General features: G+C 43.3%; 1 protein-coding gene across 4 annotated transcripts in view; it reads right to left on the reverse strand.

Annotated features, from left to right (window-relative positions):
* Med1 (mediator complex subunit 1) overlaps nt 1-14,862 on the reverse strand; it is a 42,786-nt gene extending 27,924 nt beyond the window's left edge. For 2 of the 4 annotated variants that reach the window (XM_051158474.1, XM_051158473.1), the window contains exons 1-5: nt 14,620-14,861; nt 11,030-11,136; nt 3,980-4,058; nt 844-898; nt 607-739 (exon numbers count right to left, since the gene is read on the reverse strand). In XM_051158474.1, coding sequence (XP_051014431.1) covers nt 607-739; nt 844-898; nt 3,980-4,058; nt 11,030-11,136; nt 14,620-14,644 — 399 coding nt within the window. In that variant the 5' untranslated portion in view covers nt 14,645-14,861. Of the gene's footprint in view, nt 1-606; nt 740-843; nt 899-3,979; nt 4,060-11,029; nt 11,137-14,619 lie in introns of those variants that run through there. The other 2 variants (XM_051158470.1, XM_051158472.1) reach the window with 2 other exon arrangements.
* Between the last annotated feature and the right edge of the window lie 7,188 nt (nt 14,863-22,050).

Here is a 22,050-nt window from a genome sequence, read left to right on the forward strand (position 1 = left end):
TTACATGGAGCTAAGGGTCTGAACTGAGGTCCTGATGCTTGTACCGCAAGTACTTTACTCAGAGTCATAGTGCTAGCCGCTCAAAAAGCCCTTTTCTGTTTGTGAACCATGCACGTGAGTGAGATACTAAAAAATCAAAGCAAGTGAAACCATTTACAAAGGAGTCATTAGTAGTTTGTTTAAACATTAGGATCTCTCTTCAGCATCATCCCTGGAATCTATATGGAACTGCTTAGTTATACTTCACATCCATTTCTATTATAGGATTTTTCATATTATCTGTCTTGTTTATAATCACCTTTGATGGGAAGTCAAAGAGTGTTTCTGTGTCCTGAGCATTTATTGTTTAACCCAAGGTCTAGTTTGTCGGTATGAAATGAAAAGGGTTCCTATGGTGCTTCCACCCAACAAAACCCTTGCATGATGTCAGAGAAGAAGGACCCGTTCCTCTAACTGTATTCTAAAACTACCAAATGTAGGCCATCACATCACCTCTACAGTGGCTCACGAAAAAAACCTATAAGCCAAGCTATACAGACTCCAGTAATTCATGTTTAACCATGCTCCTATGTAAAGCCCAGAGACCCCAGTGAAACAGACACGTACCACAGGATTCTCCCCATGGTGAGCCACTTTTACATCACAAAGCTGTCCTGCAGGGTCTAACTGTGCTTCCACATAGAACATATCTGACGTGATGTAACATTCAGTGCCACTGGCACTGAGATGAGAGCCCAGTCTAGCAAGAACAAATCAAAACAAAAATTAATAAAAGACACATAATAAAGCTACCCAAAATTAGCACTGTATTGCACATTTCTGCCCATAGATAAGATTACATACCCATTCTGTCTGGCTATTGATTCCAAACGATCAGTCATTGCTGGCAAAGATGTTACTATGAAAAGATAGAGGGAGGAGGAGAAAAGAAATTCATAAAGAATATTCTAAATAAATGAGTGTATCTATCCTTCCAAATCCATAAACATATTAAATAGTTCAGATGCTTACAACCCACAGCAAGGTTGTTCTTAAGGCTTTCCTCTGACCTGGTGATCGGGTGAGGGACATGGTAACACGGTGCCAGGGTAAATAAGCAGTAAGAGCACAGGGAGACTGTGATGCTTACTCTTCATTGTCAGCTGGACTAGACTTACAAGCACTTGGGAGACGTGCTTTTGTGCATGTCTTTGAGGGTGTCTCTAAAGAGGGCTAACTGAGGAAGTAAGACACACTCTAGATATGGGTAATTAGGAGTCCTGGACTGAGCCAGGCCCTCTGGGTGCACGGCTAAAATCCCAGCACTTAGGGAGGCAGAGGCAGGAAGATCACTGTGAGTTCGAGGCCAGCCTGATTTACAAAGTGAGTCCTGACAACCAAGGCTACACATGGAAACTCTGTCTGGAAAAACCAAAATAATAATAACAAAATAATAATAATAATAATAACAACAACAATAATGGGGGGGGGGGCCGGCTAGAGAGATGGCTCAGAGGTTAAGAGCACTGGCTGGTCTTCCAGAGGTCCTGAGTTCAATTCCCAGCAAGCACATAGTAGCTCACAACCATCGATAATAGGATCTGATGCCCTCTTCTGATATGCATGTGATCTAGTGCCCTCTTCTGATCTTCTGGTATGCTGGCACACACGCAGGCAGAACACTGTTTACATCATCAATCAATCAATCATTTAAAAAAGAAAAAAAAGTCCTGGACTGAATACAAAGACAAAAGAGAGGTGAGCTGAACACCAGCACTCATCATGGAATCTGACTGCAGGCACAATGTGACCTGACCAGCTGCCTCACCTCTGACTGCCATGCCTTCACTCAAACTGTAAGGCAAAAACCAAACCTTCTTTCCTCCCTTGAATTGCTTTTACTGAGTATTTGATCACAGAAGTAAGAAAATCAGCCAATATAAACATCTACTTGAAAAATTATGCTGCCTGCTGTGGTAGCACCTGTTTTTAATCCCAGCATTCAGGAGGCAGAGGCAGACCTGAATCTGAACCCAAGAGTTTGAAGCCAGCCTGGTATACAGAGTGAGTTCTGGGACAGCAGGAACTATATAGAGAAACTGTCTCAAAACATAATAAACAAATAAAATAGAAAGAAAGAAATATTATGGGGCCAAGCCAGTTTTTCTAGCACACACCTATGAGGATCATTAACTAACACTTGGGGAACAGAGGCAGGAAGAACAAGAAGATTTCAAGGCTTTTGCTACATAGTGAAATCCTGTCTCAAAGCCCACACAAGGGGCGGGGGGCGGGGAATATAAACACCAGCCATGGCAATGCAGACCTACTAAGCCAGCTCTGGCCTTCATTATGTAATTTCCAAGTCAGACTCAAGCAAAAAACAAAACCAAAACCAACAAACCATCAAACATAAACCACAAAAAGCCCCATAAAAACTTAGAATAGCAACACTACTGACCTATGTTTTTCTCCTTTTTATTACTTATTAGGGACATTTTGGTCTGCCTGGATTATATGCAGCCCTGTCTCAAAAGGGGGATGGGGAGTAGCTAGAGAAATGACTCAGCAAGACTATCAGTTGCAAAAGGACCCAGGTTAAGTTCCCAGCACCCCCCCAGTTCCAGGGGATCTGACTCTCGTCTGACCTCCACTGGCACTGTACTCATACAGGCCACATACATACATGCAGGCAAAACATTCACACACATACAATAAAAAACTAAAACAATAGTATTATTCATCCGCTCTCCCCCAGTACTGATGGCCTTGCACATATCAAACATTATTATTTAATGTTTAAAAATAAGTTATAGTCCTATATAACAGCATACACTTGTAATACCAGAACTCAAAGATGAGACAAGAAAATCTTCAAACCAAATGAGACCCTATCTCAAGCCCAAAGTAAAAATAAATATATAAATGTGTCAAACCAGGCCTGGTGGCACTTATCTTTTTAATCTCATGGGTAGGGAGACAGAGGCAGGCAGCTCTCTGTGAGTTCAAGGTCTGCAAAGTGAGTTCCAGGCCAGCCAGGGCTACATAAATAAATACATAATAAATGCTTCCCAAAAAATGAGATAATTTAGCCAGGAGTGGTGGCATATGCCTTTAATCCCAGCACTCAGGAGGCAGAGCCTGTTCTATAGAGTGAGTCCAGGACAGCCAGGGTTCTGTTACACAGAGAAACCCTGTCTCAAAAAACAAACAAACAAGAGAGATAATTTTTGAATTGGAAAAAACACTTACCTTGCAGGCCTGACAAACTGAGCTCAATTCCCAGAACCCACAGCAGAAAGAAGAAACCAATTCATTAATGATTTCTGACCTCTATGAGCATTTTTCCCTATGCACATTTGCACCCCTCCATCCTCCCCCAGACACACACACACACACACACACACACACACACACACACACAAACACAAGACAAGAAGTCAATAAAAAATTTAAAAACACAGAACAAGCTCATTTCAACTCCATAAATGAAAACAAAAGGAACATCTACCATAGAAAGTTATCTGCCTTAATTTATATTTCTACTTAAGTTTGGAACTTGGCCTTTCAGCAAGAAATGCTCCTTCATGTGAATTCTAAGATCAACATATTGCAGGGCATGATGGCGCACTCGGGAGGCAGAGGCAGGAGGATCGCTGTGAGTTGGAGGACAGCCTGGTCTACAAAGTGAGTCCAGGACAGCCAAGGCTACACCTACACACACACACACACAGACACACACACACACAGACACACACACACACACAAAATCCACATATTTCACCTGGGCTACACACGAAAAAGCCCTGTCTGGGCGGTTGAGGGGGAATCAACATTTTTCACCTGGGCTCAGTGGTGCAGAGGCAGGTAGATTCCTATGAGTTCAAGACCAGCCTGGTCTACAAAGTGAGTCCAGGACAGCCAAGGCTACACAGAGAAACCCTGTCTCAAAAAATAAACAAATAAACAAAACCAACATATTTCAAAGGCGTGTACAAACCTTTGAGAGCCTTCTGTAGTGTCTCCAAACAGCTGACCAAATGCTGATGCCCTCCAGAACTCATGACGACCCTCTTCTCCTGTGTCAAATCAAAAATGATCGATGTTAAAACATGAACCATGCCAATGTTTCAGGTAAACATAAATGTAGTAAAATATATTAGTAGTAAAATTAAACTGCAAATCGACTACAGGTTGTTTTTTTTTCTTTTGAGACAAGGTCTCTAGCCCAGGCTGTAGTAAAGGTCTTCCTAGTTCTACCTCCCGAGAACTGTTTGTTTGTTTGTTTGTTTGTTTTGGAGGGGGAAGCATTTTCTAACATTTACTTATTTGCAGGCATAAGACAAAAAGGTGTGTGGACACTTGGAGGTCAGAATAAAATATCTAGGTTGAGTCTGTCCTTCCACTATGTAGGTTCTGGATATCAAATTCAGGCACTACTTTTGAGAACAAGTCTTTACCCGGTGGGCCATCCTACCAGCCCAAAGTATTTTAGCTTTCTTAGACAGGGTCTGGAACTTCTCGAATAGCCTAAAACGGCCATCGTGCTCCGGTTAGAGGTGTACACCACAAAGCCCAGCTAGTCTACAGACTCTTAACTGTTACCCTGCCCATCTACCTAAAGGAAGAAAAGTTCAAAAAGATGAATACATCTATGTGTGTGTGGTAGTTTTAAAAAAAAAAAAAGGTATTCTAGTATCTAATACAAGCTAAACTTTGGGGGGAAATTATTATTTTAATATTTTATTTATTTATTTTGGTTTTTGAGACAGGGTTTCTCTGTGTAGCCTTGACTGTCCTGGACTCACTTTGTAGATCAGGCTGGCCTTGAACTCACAGAGATCTGCTTGCCTCTGCCTCCCGAGTGCTGGGATTACAGGTGTGCGCCACCACACCTGGCTAGAGAGGGAAACTTAAGAATATAAATGTCACTGGTGAGTTCTACCTCCTACAGAAACGACAGCACCCACAGCTGTGGTGTCGCATTCCTTAAGCACAAGAGGATGGCAGCTATGAGTTTAATGCCAGACTGGTCTTCAGAATGAGCTCAAGGACAGCCAGCGCTACAGAGAAACCCTGCCTCAAAACAGTACATAGAAAAATGTGACAGCACCTTATAATATATCCCAGCAGAGAGCAAGAAGAGGGCCCAGAGCAAGACAACTCAAATATAATTTTTATCTAACTTCACCAGGGAGGAAGGTTCTCCAAATGTACCAGTCCCAAGAAATGTCAATGCTTTTAAGGTACAACTATAGTTTTAAAAGATTTTTTTCTATGCCTTACATAAAATCTAATACCTGGCCCTGCACTCCTGGCAATCCTCCTGTCTCTCCCAGTGAGTGCTGGGATTGCAAGTATGAGCCACCACACCCAGCAATTACTGATGAACCATATTTATAGGCCCAAATTTAGGTATCTGAATCTGCATATCTGGTGAAATACACACAGGAAGTCAAGGTAACCAAACTTCAAGATATTACCGTCCCGAGTAAAATAGCAGTGTAATGGCTACCCAACATTGCCCATCGTCACAGCTTGTCCCTAAGGACAGTGCATCTATGTGCAGTACTGAGAACTGAACATAGGGGCTCGTGTACAGTAAACTAGCACTCCGTGGCTGAGCTCTATTCCTAGCCTGACAACACCTACAGAACTTTCCACTAGGAGTGTGGTGCACGCCTTTAATCCCAGAGTTTGGGAGGCAGAGGCAGGATTTTGATTTTGTGGCCAGCCTGGTCTACAAAGAGTCCCAGTACAACCAGAACTGTTACAAGAGAAACTCTGTCTTGAAAAAAACGTCAAAACAACCAAATGAACACTTTTCAAATTAGATATGGTTTCTTTGGAGTGTCAAATGACCACCTTTGAATTTTCAGACTAGAAAAAAATGCCACATTCACTTCACATTTAAAAGACATGTTATTTACACCAGACGTGGTTGAGCACGCCTTTAATCCCAGCACTCGGGAGGCAGAGGCAGGTGGATCACTGTGAGTTTGAGGCCAGCCTGGTCTACAAAGTGGAGTCCAGGACAGCCAAGGCTGCCTCAAATAAATAAATAAGTCTCTTTTTGGTAACCTGCTATCCTTCCTCTGAGTGCCATCAGGTCTGAGCATATACAGGGGGAGGAAATCCCCCTCAGGAACAGTCATAGGGGAAGGGAATAAGGGGAAAATGGGAGGGAGGGAAGAATGGGAAGATACAAGGGATGGGATAACCTTGAGATGTAACAAGAATAAATTAATAAAAAAAAATTTTAAAATATTTAATAAATAAATAAATAATAGTTATTTACATGTTGGTATATACCTTTATGAATGTATACCATGTGTAAATGCCCAGAGAGTCCAGAAGAGGGCAGTGAACTTACAAGCATCAAGAGACAGAGATGTAAATATGTATTTTGTTTTGTTTTTCTTTTTAAATAGTTTTTTGAGATATGGTTTCTCTGTGTGTAGCCCTGGCTATCCTGGAATCACTCTGTAGACCAGGCTGGCCTCGAACTCACAGAGATCCACTTGCTTCTGCCTCTGGAGTCCTGGGATTAAAGGCGTGAGCCACCATCACCACCTGGCTTGTTTTGTTTTTCAAGACAGGGTTTCTCTGTGTAGTCCTGGCTGTCCTGGAGCTTGCTCTATAGACCAGGCTAGCCTTAAACTCAGAGATTTGTCTGCCTCTGTCTCCCAAGTGCTAGGATTATATGGGTGCACCACCCCTGCCTGGTTTAAAATCACTTTGAAGAGAGGGTTCAGTGGTTAAAAGCACTTGCTCTACTTGCAGAGGACCAGGGTTTAGTTCCTAGCACCCACATGGTAGTTCAAATCCTGTGACTGGTACCAGGATTTCCAACACAAAGACCAACACTCAGAAACAGAAATAATAACAAATAAATGCACAAGGCATGGTGGCACAAACCTTCAATCCCAGCATTTGGGAGGCAGAGGCAGGTGAATCATTTTAAGTTCAAAGCCAGCCTGGCCTACATATTACATTCCAGGCCAGCAAGGCAACATAGTGAGACCGTCTCAAAAACAAAAACAAAAACAGGCTGGAGGGGCTGAGAGCAATGGCTCGGTAACTAAGAGTACTTGCTCCTTTTTCAGAGGACCCGAGTTTGGTCCCCAGCACCCCAACGCCTCTCACAAGAGGACCCGAGTTTGGTCCCCAGCACCCCAAGGCCTCTCACAAGCATCTGTAACTTCAGTTCCAGGAGACCCAACAGTTTCCCTCTTCTGACCTCTGTGGCAACCAGGGGTGGTTCAGCCAGTGAACAAAGAAACAAAACACACCCATACGTTTAATAAGTAAGCCTAAAAAATAAAATAAAACAAAATAAAAATAGGGCTGGAGAGATGGCGCAGAGGTTAAGAGCACTGACTGTTCTTCCAAAGGTTCTGAGCTCAATTCCCAGCAACCACATGGTAATGTGATCTGATGCCTCTTCTGGCCTGAAGGTATATGTGCAGGCAGAGCACTGTATACATAATAAATAAGTAAATCTTTAAAAATAAATAAATAAATAAATATAGATAACCAAGCTGTGGTGGCAAACACCTTTAATGCCAGCACTCAAGAGGCAGAAGTAGGTACATTTCTGTAAGTTCAAGGACAGCCTAGTCTACAGAGATAGTTCAAGGAACATCAAGAACAGCTATACAGAGAAACCCTGTCTCAAAAAAGCAATCAATATATAGATAAACAGATATGAATTTAAAAAAAAAAAAAAAAAAAAACTTTTTTTTTTAAAGGAGGGGGTGGGCTAGAGAGATGGATCAGCACTTATGAGTCTGCTGTTCTTGTAGAAGACCTGAGTTTAGTTCCTACCAACCACATAAGGCTACACGGTAAGCCTGTCTTTTTGTTGTTGTTGTTTTTTGAGACAGGGTTTTCTCTGTGTAGCCTTGGCTGTCCTGCACTCTCTTTATAGACCTGGCTGGCTTCGAATTCACTGAGGTTCGTCTGCCTCTGCCTCCAGAGTGCTGGGATTAAAGGTGTGCGCCACCATACCCAGCTTAGTAAGCCGTCTTGAAAGTAAATAAATGTTTTTAAAATGGAACAAAAAAACAACTTAAAGGCAGGAGGCTTATAAAGTAGAGACCAGTTTTGGATATATGAGACCCTGTATCAAAACAGCAAATTATAAAACAAAAAGAAAAAAGATAAAACTAAAAAAAATTTTTTAAGATAATTTATTTACGGGGCTGGAGAGATGGCTCAAAGGTTAAGATCACTGGCAGCTTTTCCATAGGTTCGTGGTTCAATTCTAGGCAACCACATGGCAGTTCACAATTGTCTGTAACTCCTGCTCCAAGAGATCCAATGCCCTCACACAGACATACATGCAGGCAAGACACCAATGTACATAAAATACAAATTAATTAATTTTTAAAACAATAATTTATTTTCTATTTTATGTGCATTAGTGTGAGGCTGTCAGATCTCTCGGAATTGGAGTTACAGACAACTGTGAGCTGCCATGTAGGTGCTGGGAATCGAACTCAGGTCCTTTGGAAGAACAGAGAGTGCTCTTAATCACTAAGCCATCTCTCCAGCCCCTAAAAATATTTTTTAGTGAAAACTAAATGAGGTTGCACATGCATTCATCTATTGAATTATAGTTTCAGAGACCTTTTTACCAGGATGGAGATACAGCTCAGTTTGGAAAACAAACTAGAATGTACAAAGCCCTGGCTCCACTCTCCAGGAAGGTAGTGGCCAGTCATGGTGTTGTTCCAGGGAGCCCTAAGACCCTAACCAGCTGGAAGTAGTCAAAGAGAACACCACTCTCTCCCCACTAACCTTTCTCTCCTACCTAGTGTTTGGGAGTTGGTGGAAGGGAGGCAGAGGTAGAGGAAACCTAAATTAAAACAGATATTAAAAGTACACCAACACTACGCTTCCATGATGGAACAGAGATTCAGAGATTTCATAAGTTGCTCAAAGTCATACAGGTAGCAAGTAATGCAATGGAGCCTAAAATACCGCAGTTCTGGTTTCTTTTTCCTCTGTTGCTAATGAGTATATTGTATACCTTATACACGCTAGGCCAACACTCTACCACTGCAATAATTATATCCCTTGTCACTAAAATACGTTCTTTATTAATGAACTTAGTTCTACTAGTGATAGTCTGATGATTGATCAGATAAATGGTAGTAAGGATGTTGAACTAGACTTACCTTGAAACTAAAGTAAACTTTTGTGGGGAGAACAAAATATTTTTTTTAAAGCATAATTTATATATATATATATAAAGTTAAAACATGAGTGAAACAATCACGACATGACTCACTGTTCTCTGGCTATTCCTGAGGGGTGAGAATGAACAGTTAGCACATAGCTACCATGCTTTCCTAGTGTCCCGCCTCCCACTTAAGTAGCTCTGTATCACCACATTGGTCTACCACTCAGGGGGAAGTAACAGTACTACAGGCAAGGACATTAACAGTAAATGGGAAACAAATCAGAGTTAAGAAAAACAAAAAAAAAAAAACAAAACAAAACAAAACCTGGGCTAGAGAGATAGCTCAGTGGCTAAGAGCACCAACTGCTCTTCCAGAGGACTCAGGTTCAATTTCCAGCAAACACATGGCAGATCAGAACTGTCTGTAACTCCAGGATCCATCACCCTCACACAGACATACATGCAAGCAAAAGCAAAACAAAACAAAAAACAATAAATAAACAAATAAATGCGACCTTATTTCAAACAGACCAAAGAAAAACTGACTAGAGCAGGGGGCGGTGGCACACAGCCATAATCTCAGCCCCCGGGAAGCTAAGGTAGGATCTGGCTCTGACACACAGCACGGTCCAGGCCAACCTAAGCTACACAGAAGACCCTGACTAAATGGAGCATGTGATTCAGGTTACTTGGGAAGCTGAAGCAGAAGGGTGAGCTCTGGAAGCCTGCCTGAACCACAGAACAAATCCAATGCCAGCCTCACCAGATGGTGTTCAAGGCCGGAGAAGAATACTCTAGACTGCTTCTGAAACAGAAAACTATTGTTCTGTACTGACAGTGAGCACCACAGCATAACAAATATGTATGTGTTATTTGTGTTGGTTACGTATTGTAAGCAATGTAAAGATCAGATTAAAGTATACAGGGAAATGTTCATAAATAGAGTGCAAAAACAGTGGCTTTTTTTGTTTGTTTGTTTGTTTGTTTGAGACAAGGTGTCTCTGTGGATCACTGGCTTTCCTAGAATTCACTCTGTAGATCAGGCTAGTCTTGAACTCAAGAGACCTGCCTGTCTCAGACCTATGAGGAGTCCTGGAATGAATTCCCCATGGATATGGGAATTCAAGCTATTACCTCCGTAAGTTGGTCTCTGAAATCAATGCCCACCAGGTATTCAGCTGTTTTATGAGTAAAAATGAGGACATATCATTGTAACTACTAACAATACTTTTAAGGCAAGTGTGGTGGCACACACCTTTAATCCCAGCACTCTGGAGGCAATCACTCTAAGTTCAAGCTCAGCCTGGTCTACAAAGCCAGTCCAGGACAGCTATGACTAGACAGAGAAACCCTGTCTCGAAACACACAGACACACACAAAAACAACTAATTTAGAAAAGGGCTGGAGGGATAGCTCAGAAGTTAAGAGCACTGCTCTTCCAGAGATTCTGAGTTCAGTTCCCAGGAACCACATGGTGGCTCACAACCATCTATACTGGAATCTGATGCCCTCTTCTGGCCTGTAGATGTATACACATGCAGATAGAACACTCATGCATAAAATAAATAAATACACACACACAAAAAAATCTTTGGGCTGAAGAGATGGCTCAGTGGTTAAGAGCACTGTCTGCTCTTCCAAAGGACCTGGGTTCAATTCCCAGCACCCACATGGCAGCTCACAACTGTCTGTAATTCCAGTTCCAATGGCTCTGAGATCCTCACACCAATGCATATAAATTAAATAAATTAAAAAAAAAAAATTAAAAGCATTAGGTGCTATTTCAGAGGATCTACATTCAAGTCCTAGATCACACATGAGGAAGCTTGTTTATTAAACAATCCTCTTAGCCACAAGACTCACCATGACTTGACGCACAAGCTTGATGGTTTCACTCCAAGGTCTATTTTGGTTAAATTTTGCGTGGAGCCGTTCCAAGAGGGAACTCATCTTACTCAACTTTTCTGACTCTGCAACGTAAAGCAGAAAACATCATTAGACACTGACATCAGGCTTTACACCACAGCTCTTACTAAAGAAACCCCTGTGTTTCACTTACGAACTGTCAAAGTATTTTTTATATCATTTACTCCAAAACATAAGGAAAGGTAGGCACTACAACTGCCCACACCTTCAATCCCTACAATGGAGACACTGAGGTAGAAGGTCTGTGAATCCAGGGCCAGCCTGGGCTACAGAGGAAGACTATGTCTCAGACACATACAACAACACACAAAGCTTTCTAACAATTTTCTAAGAAACAGGATCTTACTATGCTGTCCATTTGGCTGGTCCTGAACTCTTAGGTCCCAACAATCCTCCTGCCCTAGTCTGCTGAGTAGCTGTGACTACATGTATACACTGTGTCCAGTTTAGACGATCGCCTTTACATTTTATTTTTATGCCAGGCATGGTGATGTACACCTTTCATCCCAGCACTGAGGAGGCAGAAGCAGTGGATCTGAGACGTCGAGACCAACCTAGTCTATATGATAAGATCCTGATCTCAAAACAAACAACAATACAAACAAGGAAGAGGTGGCTCAGTGGCTAAGAGCACTTGTCTCTCTTCTAGGGTACCTGGGTTAGTTTCTTAGCAGCTTACAAGCATCCCTAACTTTAGTTCCAGGGCATTAACAAGCAACGAAAACAAAACAGTTTTTATTATTTGTGTGTGGATATCTGTGTATGGCATATATGAGTGAATACAGGCATGAACCTACCACATTGCCTATGGAGATCAGAATCAATTTATCCAGGCTTTTCTTGCCTTTCACCCTGAGTCCATGGGATGTTCCAAGCCCAGATGTGTTTTGTGGTTTTGTTTGATTTTAGACAGGTTCTAAACAGTCTGACTTTGAACATATAGAGATCCACCTGCCTCTTCAGTACTGGGATCAAAGCAGTGTTCTACAATGCCCAACCTAGCCTTTTAAGAGCACTAGCTGCTCTTTAAGAGGATCTTGGTTCAAGTCCCAGCACCCACATATCAGCTCCCAGCCACATCTAACTCTAGTCTTAGGAGATCTACTGTCCTCTTCTGGCACCTCAGGACACCAGGAATGTACTTGATACACAGAAATATATGAAGAAAAAAGCCACCATACACATGAAATACATATTCTTTATTTTAAAAATTATGCTATATGTGAGAATTTTTGTTTTGATTCATGTATGTACGCCCTGTCTGTGCAGTACTCATGGATGCCAGAAGGCACTGGGACTCCTGGACCTAAAGTTACAAATAGTTGTGAGCTGCCATGTGGGCATGTGTTTTCTAGAAGCTTAACCCTGAACCTGTGCCAAGAGCAGTGAGGGCTCTTAACCACTCAGCCATGTTTTTAACCCTTCCCCATTCTTTTCTTCCATTTTGTCACAAAGCCCAGGTGTCTTCCAAGTCCATATGGCTGAGGATGACCTTAGAGGCTGACAAGACTGCTCAGTGAGTGTAAGTACCTGCTGCCAAACGTGACAACCTGAGTTCAACACCCAGCACCCACATAGCGGATGAAGATAATTGACTCCTACAAGTTGTCCTCTCACCACACTCGAATGCTGTTGTAGCTGGCCCACAAATAAATAAAAATAAAAAACAACCTCCTGAGGCTCCTACCTTTACCTCCAATGTGGTAGGATTATAAACACGAGCCAACTCCCAGGCTTGAGTTATAACTGTCTATAACTCCAAGATCTGGCATTGTCACATGGACATACCTGCAGGAATACCACCAGTGCACATAAAGGTAAAAAAAATTTTTTTAGCCAGGCGTGATGGCACACACCTTTAATCCCAGCACTAGGGAGGCAGAGGCAGGTGGATCGCTGTGAGTTCCAGGCCAGCCTGGTCTACAAAGCAAATCCAGGACAGCCAAGGGCACACAGAGAAACTCTGTCTCAAAAAATAAAATTTTTAAAATTGATTTCTTTAATTTTATTTTATGTGCATTGGTGTGAGCAAGTCAGATCCTCTGGAACTGGAATTACACACAGTTATGACTTACCATGTAGGTGCTGGGAATTGAATTCCGGGTCCTCTAAAAGAGCAGCCAGAGTGGGGCGGAGGTGGCGCATGCCTTTAATCCCAGCACTCGGGAGGCAGAGGTCAGCAGATTGCTTTGAGTTCAAGGCCAGCCTGGTCTACAAAGCAAGTCCAGGGCAGCCAAGGCTAAACAGAGAGATTCTGTCTCAAAAAACCAAAATAAATAAATAAATAAAATTTAAAAAGAAAAAGAAAAAGAAAGAAAGAAATCTTCTGGGGGCTGGAGAGATGGCTCAGAGGTTAAGAGCACTGGCTGCTCTTCCAAAGGTCCCTAAATTCCCAGCAACCACATGGTGGCTCACAACCATCTACAATGAGATCTGGTGCCTTCTTCTGGCCTGCAAGTGTACATGCAAGCAGAGCACTGTATACATAATAATAAATAAATAAGTATTTTTTAAAAACTTAGCAGCCAACTGTGTTCTTTAAGAAAAAAAAATATCTTCTCACATGGGCCTATATTTTCACATCCAACAAACACACAAATACATAAGTCTAGATTCTTCGTAAGAGAAAATGTGGCTATTTGTCTAAATATGGCTTACTTTGCTTATCATCCATTTTCCTACAAATTTCAAGACTTCACTTTAATAAGCCAGTCTATATGAGTTAAGGTACTGAGGGGGTGGTGGAGGTGTAAACCAAGTACCAAACTCTTAGCTGACCCAGATGGTGAAAGCAGGCACTTCGGAGGCTGAGCCTGAGTTGAAGGCTAAGTTGGGCTATACATGAAGACCTTGTCTCAAAACAAAACAAAAACATTCCATTTCTTCCTTTTTCTTCCCTCATTTGGGAAACTGGGTTTGGGGATTGTTCCTGCCAGCTTACAGTTCTGAACACCTTTCTGCCAATCTCGCTTTAAAGCCATTATTCAAGTGCCACGGAATAAGCAGTTTTTAAATACACAGGCCAGAATTTGAACTAGACATTCCAAGAAATTTCTGGCTTTTATTATAATAAAGACCTAACTATGTCACTCCCGCTGAAACACCCTCCATTGTTTGACACTTTGTTCTGTCCCTGTCTCTAGCGTTACATTCAGATATGTCTCTGAGAACAAAGCGTAAACAAGTTTCCGTTCTGCTGTCCCACCAGGCTAAGCTGCAAAGTACTCCGGGGTTCAACTAGTCGTTTCCAGTCCTGCAGAAACCCTTTCACCAAAGTGTAATGCCCTATATGTGTAAGAATGCCAAAATGACACCCACTACCTTGTATGTTAATTTAAAAACATAATTTAAAACAATTTAGTAGTTGGAACATCCGTGTTAGATGCACCAGTCAGCATCTAAAACACACATCCCACCAGGTTCCAGTTCCGTGCACAGAGGCCCGGGAGGGGCGTGGGTCCCCACCTCCACTCACAGATTGGCTCCCACCGCTGTGCCCCGCCCCTCCTTCCCCCTCAGTCACTCACCCTCGGTTTCCCCCTGAGCCTTCATCCTGACAGCGGTGAGGTCTTGGGTCGGCCACAAGAAGGTAAACCTTTCCCCGTCACTAAGAAGGGAACCAAGTAAGCTTGAGCTCCGGAAAGCAGCACGCTAGCGGCCCCGACTCTTCCGGGGAAGGCTCAGTCTGAGGTGCCCGGCGGCAAGAAGAGAAGGGCGCTCGCGGCCGCCGCCATCTTCCCCAACGGAACTTCCCAAAGATCGCGAGATTAATCGTGTTCCTGCGAGACAGAGGAAGAAGGGAGGGGGGGGGGGGAAGCACCAAAATCTCGCGAAAATTGGCTGATTCGTTCTTCCCGCGGGATTTCTAACAGGCTTCTCGCCAAGTGGCTCAGTGCTTTGCATTTTAAGGTGTTTGCTGGTAGAGTTGGCGTCTCTTAGAAACTTCATGCTTTCGTCTTGACAGATAAACAATTTGTAAATTAAAAGCCTTAGCTCTTCCGCTGGATGGTTGGTGGCGTTAGTCCCAGAACTGGGGAGGGAAAAGGATCTCAGTGAGTTCGAGGACAGCCTGGGCTACACAGAGCTATCCTGTTTCAAAAAGCAAATAAACAAACAGAATTTAGCCAGGCGTGGTGGCGCACGCCTTTAATCCCAGCACTCGGGAGGCAGAGACAGGTGGATCGCTGTGAGTTTGAGGCCAGCCTGGTCCACAAAGTGAGTCCAGGTCAGAAAAGGCTACACAGAGAAACCCTGTCTCGAAAAACCAAACAAAAAACCCCAGAACTTAAGCTCTTTAAACGCCCAGAGAGGTGACATCTTCCTACAGCCCCAGCATTCGAACGCTGAGGGAGGATCGCAAATTCATGGTCTGCTCGAGCTGCATAGTGAAAGCCTATCCTAAAAATAAATAAATTAAATATATATATTATAAAAGATAAGGTGCTGCCACATGTCTTTAATCCTAGCACTCGGGTGGCATAGGCAGGAGGATCTCTGAGGTCGAGGCCTGCCTGGTCTACAAAGCTAGTCTAGGACAGCCAAGGCTACACAACCCAGTCTCAATAAACCAAAAAAGTGCTGCTAGGAGCGTATACATAACAGAGTTGATAGGCTGCTTGCTTTGCAATGCAAAAACTGGGGTTGATCCTCAGGACAGCAGAAAACAAGCTTGGTGGCTTGTGCCTGTAACTCTACCAGAGAGGTTAGGCAGAAAGACCACAAATTCCAGGTCACTCACAGCTACATAGCAAGTCAAAACCTGCCTGAACTACAAGACGTTCCCAAAAAGGGGTAACAGGCTGCCAAGATGGTTCAGGAAGTAGAGGACCAGCTGCGAAGTGACCCGAATGTCACACCTGGGGCACACTGGGTGAGAGGTGAGAACTTGCTCCTGAAAGTTTTCTTCTGATAGCCACACGTGTGCCATAGCAAAGGCACTCAAAATAAGGACAATAGCTGGGCAGTGGTGGCACTCACCTTTAATCCCAGCACTCGGGAGGCAGAGGCAGGTGGATCGCTGTGAGTTTGAGGCCAGCCTGGTCTATAGAGTAAGTTCCAGGACAGCCAGAGTTGTAGGGCTGTTACACAGATAAACCCTGTCTCAAAAACAAACAAACAAAAAAAGATAGAATTGTTAAATGAAAGCTGGGCGTGGTGGCGCACGCCTTTAATCCCAGCACTCGGGAGGCAGAGGCAAGCGGATCGCTGTGAGTTCGAGGCCAGCCTGGTCTACAAAGTGAGTCCAGGATGGCCAAGGCTACACAGAGAAACCCTGTCTCGAAAAACCAAAAAAAAAAAAAAAAAAAAAAAAAAAAAAAAGAATTGTTAAATGAATCATTCTTTGGCTACATAGAAAGTCCAAGCAAACCAGGAGAGTAGCAAACATGAAACTCAGTCATCTTTCCTTAAAGTGGCTGACCTGAAGAGTGCTGTGCTGTTTGTTTTCATACACTGCTAACTGCCAGTGAAATGAAATGCATTACCATTTTGCCATTATCAAATTTTGCCCGTTAGCTACAATTGTCCCAGTTCCTTTTTGCCTGGAAGGCTGATTCCTTGTGATCATAAATGTTTGAGTGTTTCAATAATGTTTGGTGGTTTCTGATATTAGAGAATGATTTAAAATACCATAAATCTAAACTATTAAAAAATTAAGAAAGAAAACCACATGCCTTTAATCCCAGCACTTGGGAGGAAGAGGCAGGTGGAACGCTGTGAGGCAGCCTGGTCTACAAGCGAGTGAAGTGAGTCTAGGACAGCCAAGGCTACACAGAGAAACCCTGTCTCGAAAAAGCACAAAATAAAAGAATAATAATAATAATTAAAAAAAAAAGAAAGAAAGAAAAAGACATTTCAGGGCCAGCCTGAATATGTGAGACCTTTTCTCTTCCCAATTTTAGTGTGTGTGCTGCTGAAGCAGTGAGACCCTTCTCAAAAAAGTAAAAAAAGAAGAGGTTCAAGGTTGCTGGAGAGATGGGCAGCTACTGAAGAGCGCTTGTTCTTGAAGAAGGCCTGGGCTAGATTTCCAGCACCCACAAGGAGCTCACAGTCCCCCGTAGCTCCAGGCCTAAGCATTCAGCACCTTCTTCTGATCTCTGTGGGCACAGCTCTGGGGCCACATGCATACAGGCAGGCAAAACAGACATATAAACTTTTTAAATTTCATTAAAGGAGAAAGGAAGGGATATTGGTGCTATATCACTGATTTTTGTTTATTAATTTGGAGGTTGTGGGTGTGGGTTTTGTTTTATTGTTTGCAACATCTCCCCTTGTAGATTGAATCTTTAAGGCTACCACTGTTTGCCTATGCAACTTTTTTTCCCCATTTGGAGACAGGGTCTCTCTGTTAGCCTTGGCTGTCTTGGAACTCACAGTGATCCGCCTGCCTCTGCCTCCTGAGTGCTGGGATTAAAAGCGTGCGCCACCACGCCCAGCTCCTATACAACTTTTTATTTCTGTGATGTACCTAATACACTGTAGACATGTAAAGAATGACTTCACACACATGAAAAGATAACTTTGAAAAACAGTATTACTCCTGCTGGGCTTGGTGGCCCACCCCTATAATCCCAGCACTCGGGAGGCAGAGGCAGGCAGATCACTGTGAGCTTGAGGTCAGCCTGGTCTACAAAGTGAGTTGAGGACAGCCAGGATAACATGAAGAATGCTGGTTTTGAAAAATAAAAAAAAAAAAAAAAAGAAAGAAAGAAAGAAAGAAAAAGAAAAACTATTATTCCTGCCAGACAATGGTAGTGCACACTTTTAATCCCAGTACTCAGAAGGCAGAGTTTGGCAGATTGTTGTGAGTTCCAGGCCAGCCTGGTCTACAAGTAAGGCGAGTACAGCCAAGGCTACACAGCAAAACCCTGTCACCAAAAACCAAAAACCAAAAAAAAACAAAAACAAAAACAAAACCCACAAAAACAACAAACAAAAAAACCCAAAAAACCAAAATGAAACACACACACACACACAAATCACACTACACTATTCATAGTCATAAATTCATCCTCAGTATATGTTTACTTTTTTAAAGATTTATTTATTATTATGTCTACAGTGCTCTGCCTGCATGTCCATCTGCAGGCTAGAGGAGGGCATCAGATCTCATTATAGATGGCTGTGAGCCACCATGTGGGTGCTGGGAATTGAACTCAGGAGCTCTGGAAGAGCAGACAGTGCTCTTAACCGCTGAGCCATCTCTCCAGCCCCAGTATGTGTCCTTTCATGTTCTGAAAGACTATTGCAAAGTCTAAAGGCTTCCCACATTGTTAAGGCTCTAAAGGTTTTACACCTGAATTCTTTCACCTACTAGATGGCAATGTTTGCACACACAGTCTTTATCACATCATTAACATTGACATAGTTTGTCTCCAGTTTTATTTGGTTTTTGAGGACGACTGAGACATGCAAAGGCTTGTCTTTGATAACTTTCAAACAGTTTCTGGTTGTCATATTTCATACTATAAATATGAATCTAAGCCAGGTGTGGTGGTGCACGCCTTTGATCCTAGCACTCCAGAGGCAGAGGCAGAGGCGGCAGAGGCAGGCGCAGGTGGAGCTCTGTGAGTTCAAGGCCAGCCTCATCTACAGGTCTACACCAGTCTCTTGGTCTCCTAGCTATACCCTGGACTCTTGGCCTTTGGTTTCTCTCCTACTCCCCTCCCCTCATGGCCAGGTTCACTCTGAACTCTTCCAGATGTCTTTGCCTCCACCTATGTTTTCAAAAGTGAACATAAGCAGCCGACTGAACGGGCCATGTGAGGAGAGGGAGGAGGGGGGAGGGATAAGCCAGAGCCAGGAGGCCAGCAATGTGGGACCAAGAGTGGGCAGCCAAGAGGCAGAGACAAGAACTGTTGCCAAATGGAGAGGTTACATGGCAAGGAAGAGCTGGGAGACAGGCGGCGAAGCTCAAGGGCTGGAGGCGGTGAGCGAAAGGGGCGGGGTGAGACGTGCTTAGGAGCCAGGGCTCTGAGAGAGGTAGGCATTGAGGGAGAGGCCAGAGTCCCCTTCCACATATTAAATAGGCACCTCAGTTAGTTGTTTGTCCTTGGGTTTTCAACCTACCACTTTCTCTTGGAAAGTTTCTACACAAACAAAAACTAATGTCTATACCAAGAGTAGCTAGGAAAATGTATTTCTACTTTGTTTTCTTCATCCTTTGAAAGTGGGTGAAGACAGGCTGGAGAGATGGCTCGGAGGTTAAGAGCACTGGCTGCTGTTCCAAAAGACCCGGGTTCAATCCCCAGCACCCACATGGCAGCTTACACCTGTCCGTAACTCCAGTCCCAAGGGATCTGACACATTCATACTAATGCACATTAAAAAAGAAAGAAAGAAAGAAGGAAGGAAAGAAAGAAAAAGAAAGGAAGAAAGTGGGTGAAGAAAGGTTGGAAAGATGGCACAGAGGTTAAGAGCACTGGCTGCTGTTCCAAAAGACCTGGGTTCAATCCCAGCACCCACACACAGCTTCAGTTGTAGGAAATCCAGTGTCCCCTTCTGGCCTCCATGGTCACCAGGCACACAAGTGATGTACGTACATCCACCCAGGTAAAATATTCATATTCTTTAAAACAAAAAAAAAAAATGTATAAAAGCTACTGAGGAAAAAAAAAAGGAAACAGGCCTGGAGAGACGGCTCAGAGGTTAAGAGCACTGTGCTCTTCCAAAGGTCCTGAGTTCAATTCCCAACAACCACATGGTGGCTCAGAAGCATCTATGATTAGATCTGATGCCCTCTTCTGGTGTGCAGGTGTACATGCAGTCAGAGCACTGTATACATAAATAAATAAATAAATCTTTAAAAAAAAAAAAAAAAAAAAAAAAACCCAAAGCCTATAAACCTGTAAGTTTGAGGCCAGCTTCAGTAATATGGGACTTTGTGCAAGAATCTAAAATTTAGCTGGCTGCAATAGCACAAACCTTTCCATTCTACCACTTGAGAGGCAAAGGCAGGCAACTCTCTGTAGTTCTACATATATCCAATCTGCTTATTTATTGAATTCCAGCCTAGCCACGGTCCCATAGTAAGACTCTGTCTCAAAAAAAAAAAAAAAAGAAAAAGAAAAGCCCTCTAGAAAGAAATATAAACGTAGCAGGGCATGGTGGCACACGCCTTTAATCCCAGCACTTGAGAGGCAGAGGCAGGCGGATCACTATGAATTCCAGGCCAGCCTAGTCCAAAAAGCGAGTCCAGGACAGCTAAGATAACAATGAGAAAGCCTGCTTCGAAGGAAAATAAATACTTTAAAAAAATAAAAAAAAGATTTACTTATTTATTATTATGTATACAGTGCTCTGCCTGCAAGTACATCTACACTCCAGAAGAGGGCACCAGATCTCATTATAAATGGTTGTGAGCCACCATGTGGTTACTGGGAAATGAACTCAGGACCTCCAGAAGAACAGTCAGTGTGCTTAACCTCCAACCCGAAAACGTATACGTTTAATGTCACTGGAATAGAAAAGTATTCAAGCTGTAGAGAAAAAGTATGTTTTGCTGGCTTGGTTGTGTACACCTGTTATCTTAGCAGGTGGCAGAGGGAGACAAGAATGAGGAATGCCAAGGCCAGGCACTGCTGCGAGGCCGGGCGCTGCTACTTGAGATACTGTCCCCAAATGAAAACAAAGTAAGAGCTCGTGTGGTGGCAGGTCTTTAATCCCAGAACTGGGGAGGCAGAGGCAGGTGGATCTCTGAGTTCCTGTGCCACCCCACCAGGCTGAAGGGAACACTTTGAACCTAAAGTAATTGAGGCATGCTGACTCAGACCGGCAGTGCCAATCACTTTCAGAGAGCAGAGGACTTCCAGGAGGCTGCAGCCAGCCTTAGCGACTCAGGAAGCAGAGGCAGGCCAGCCTGGCCCACGGAGAGTTCTGTTGCAGGGTATTTGATCCCATTGTGATCCCTGAGACTGTGAACTGTCAAAACCTGTCTTTAGTTTGGCTGGTTGAGCCCTAACACACCTTTAATCCAAGAGCTTTCTGTACACAGGATTTAATAAAGTCTAGGTCAAGAGGTGGAGCAAGAAACCAGCTGACAGTGATTAAAGAATAGGAGAGACTTTAAGTTGAAAGGTATTTAAGACCACATGTAGCTGGGCGTGTTGGTGGACACCTTTAATTTCAACAACAAAAAGATTGTAGACAATTTAAAATAATGTAGAAATGCAGATGTAACTTCAAGGATTCAAGGCGCCGGGGGGGGGGGGCAGGGGGGGGGGAGATCTCCTGAAATGCCAGAAAATAGGCTGAGGCCGAATAGCCACAACTTTGAGGTCAGCCTGGGCTACAGAGAACCTGTTGCAAAACAGTTTGACTCTTGCTTGTAAAATCAGTGACGATAGTGTCCCGTGGTGAGGTCAGAGAAAATGGATGGAAAAGCCTAACCGTTGGTATATACCATTAGTAGCAAGATTTGTTTAAACATTCAGACTTGAGGGGGCTGGAGAGATGGTTCAGTGGTTAGGAGCACTGTCTATTCTTCCAGAAGTCCTGAGTTCAATTCCCAGCAACCACATAATGGCTTACAACCATCTACAATGTGACCTGATGCCCTCCTCTGGCCTGCAGGGGTACGGGCAGATAGAGCACTCATCTATCTACATTAAATAAATAAAATCTTTAGGAAACAAAAACAAAAAACCATTCAGACTTGAAGCCAGGATGTGGTGGCCTATGCATTTAATCCCAGCACCCGGGAGGCAGAAACAGGTGGATGTCTACATTAGAGAGCAGCCTGGTCCACAGAGTGAGTTCTAGGACAGTCAGGGCTACACAGAGAAATTGTTTCAAAAAGCCAGCCCACCCAGCTGGGCACATATTACAAGAGAGATTTTGAAAATGGCTAGTCTTAACAAGCTAAGTCAACAGTGCTGTGTTAAAAATAACTCAACAAGACAGGAGGTGCTGGCGCACGCCTTTAACCCCAGCACTCAGGAGGCAGAGACAGGTGGGTTGAT

The sequence above is a fragment of the Acomys russatus genome, chromosome 16 (assembly GCF_903995435.1).
Source record: "Acomys russatus chromosome 16, mAcoRus1.1, whole genome shotgun sequence".
Taxonomy (NCBI): domain Eukaryota; kingdom Metazoa; phylum Chordata; class Mammalia; order Rodentia; family Muridae; genus Acomys; species Acomys russatus.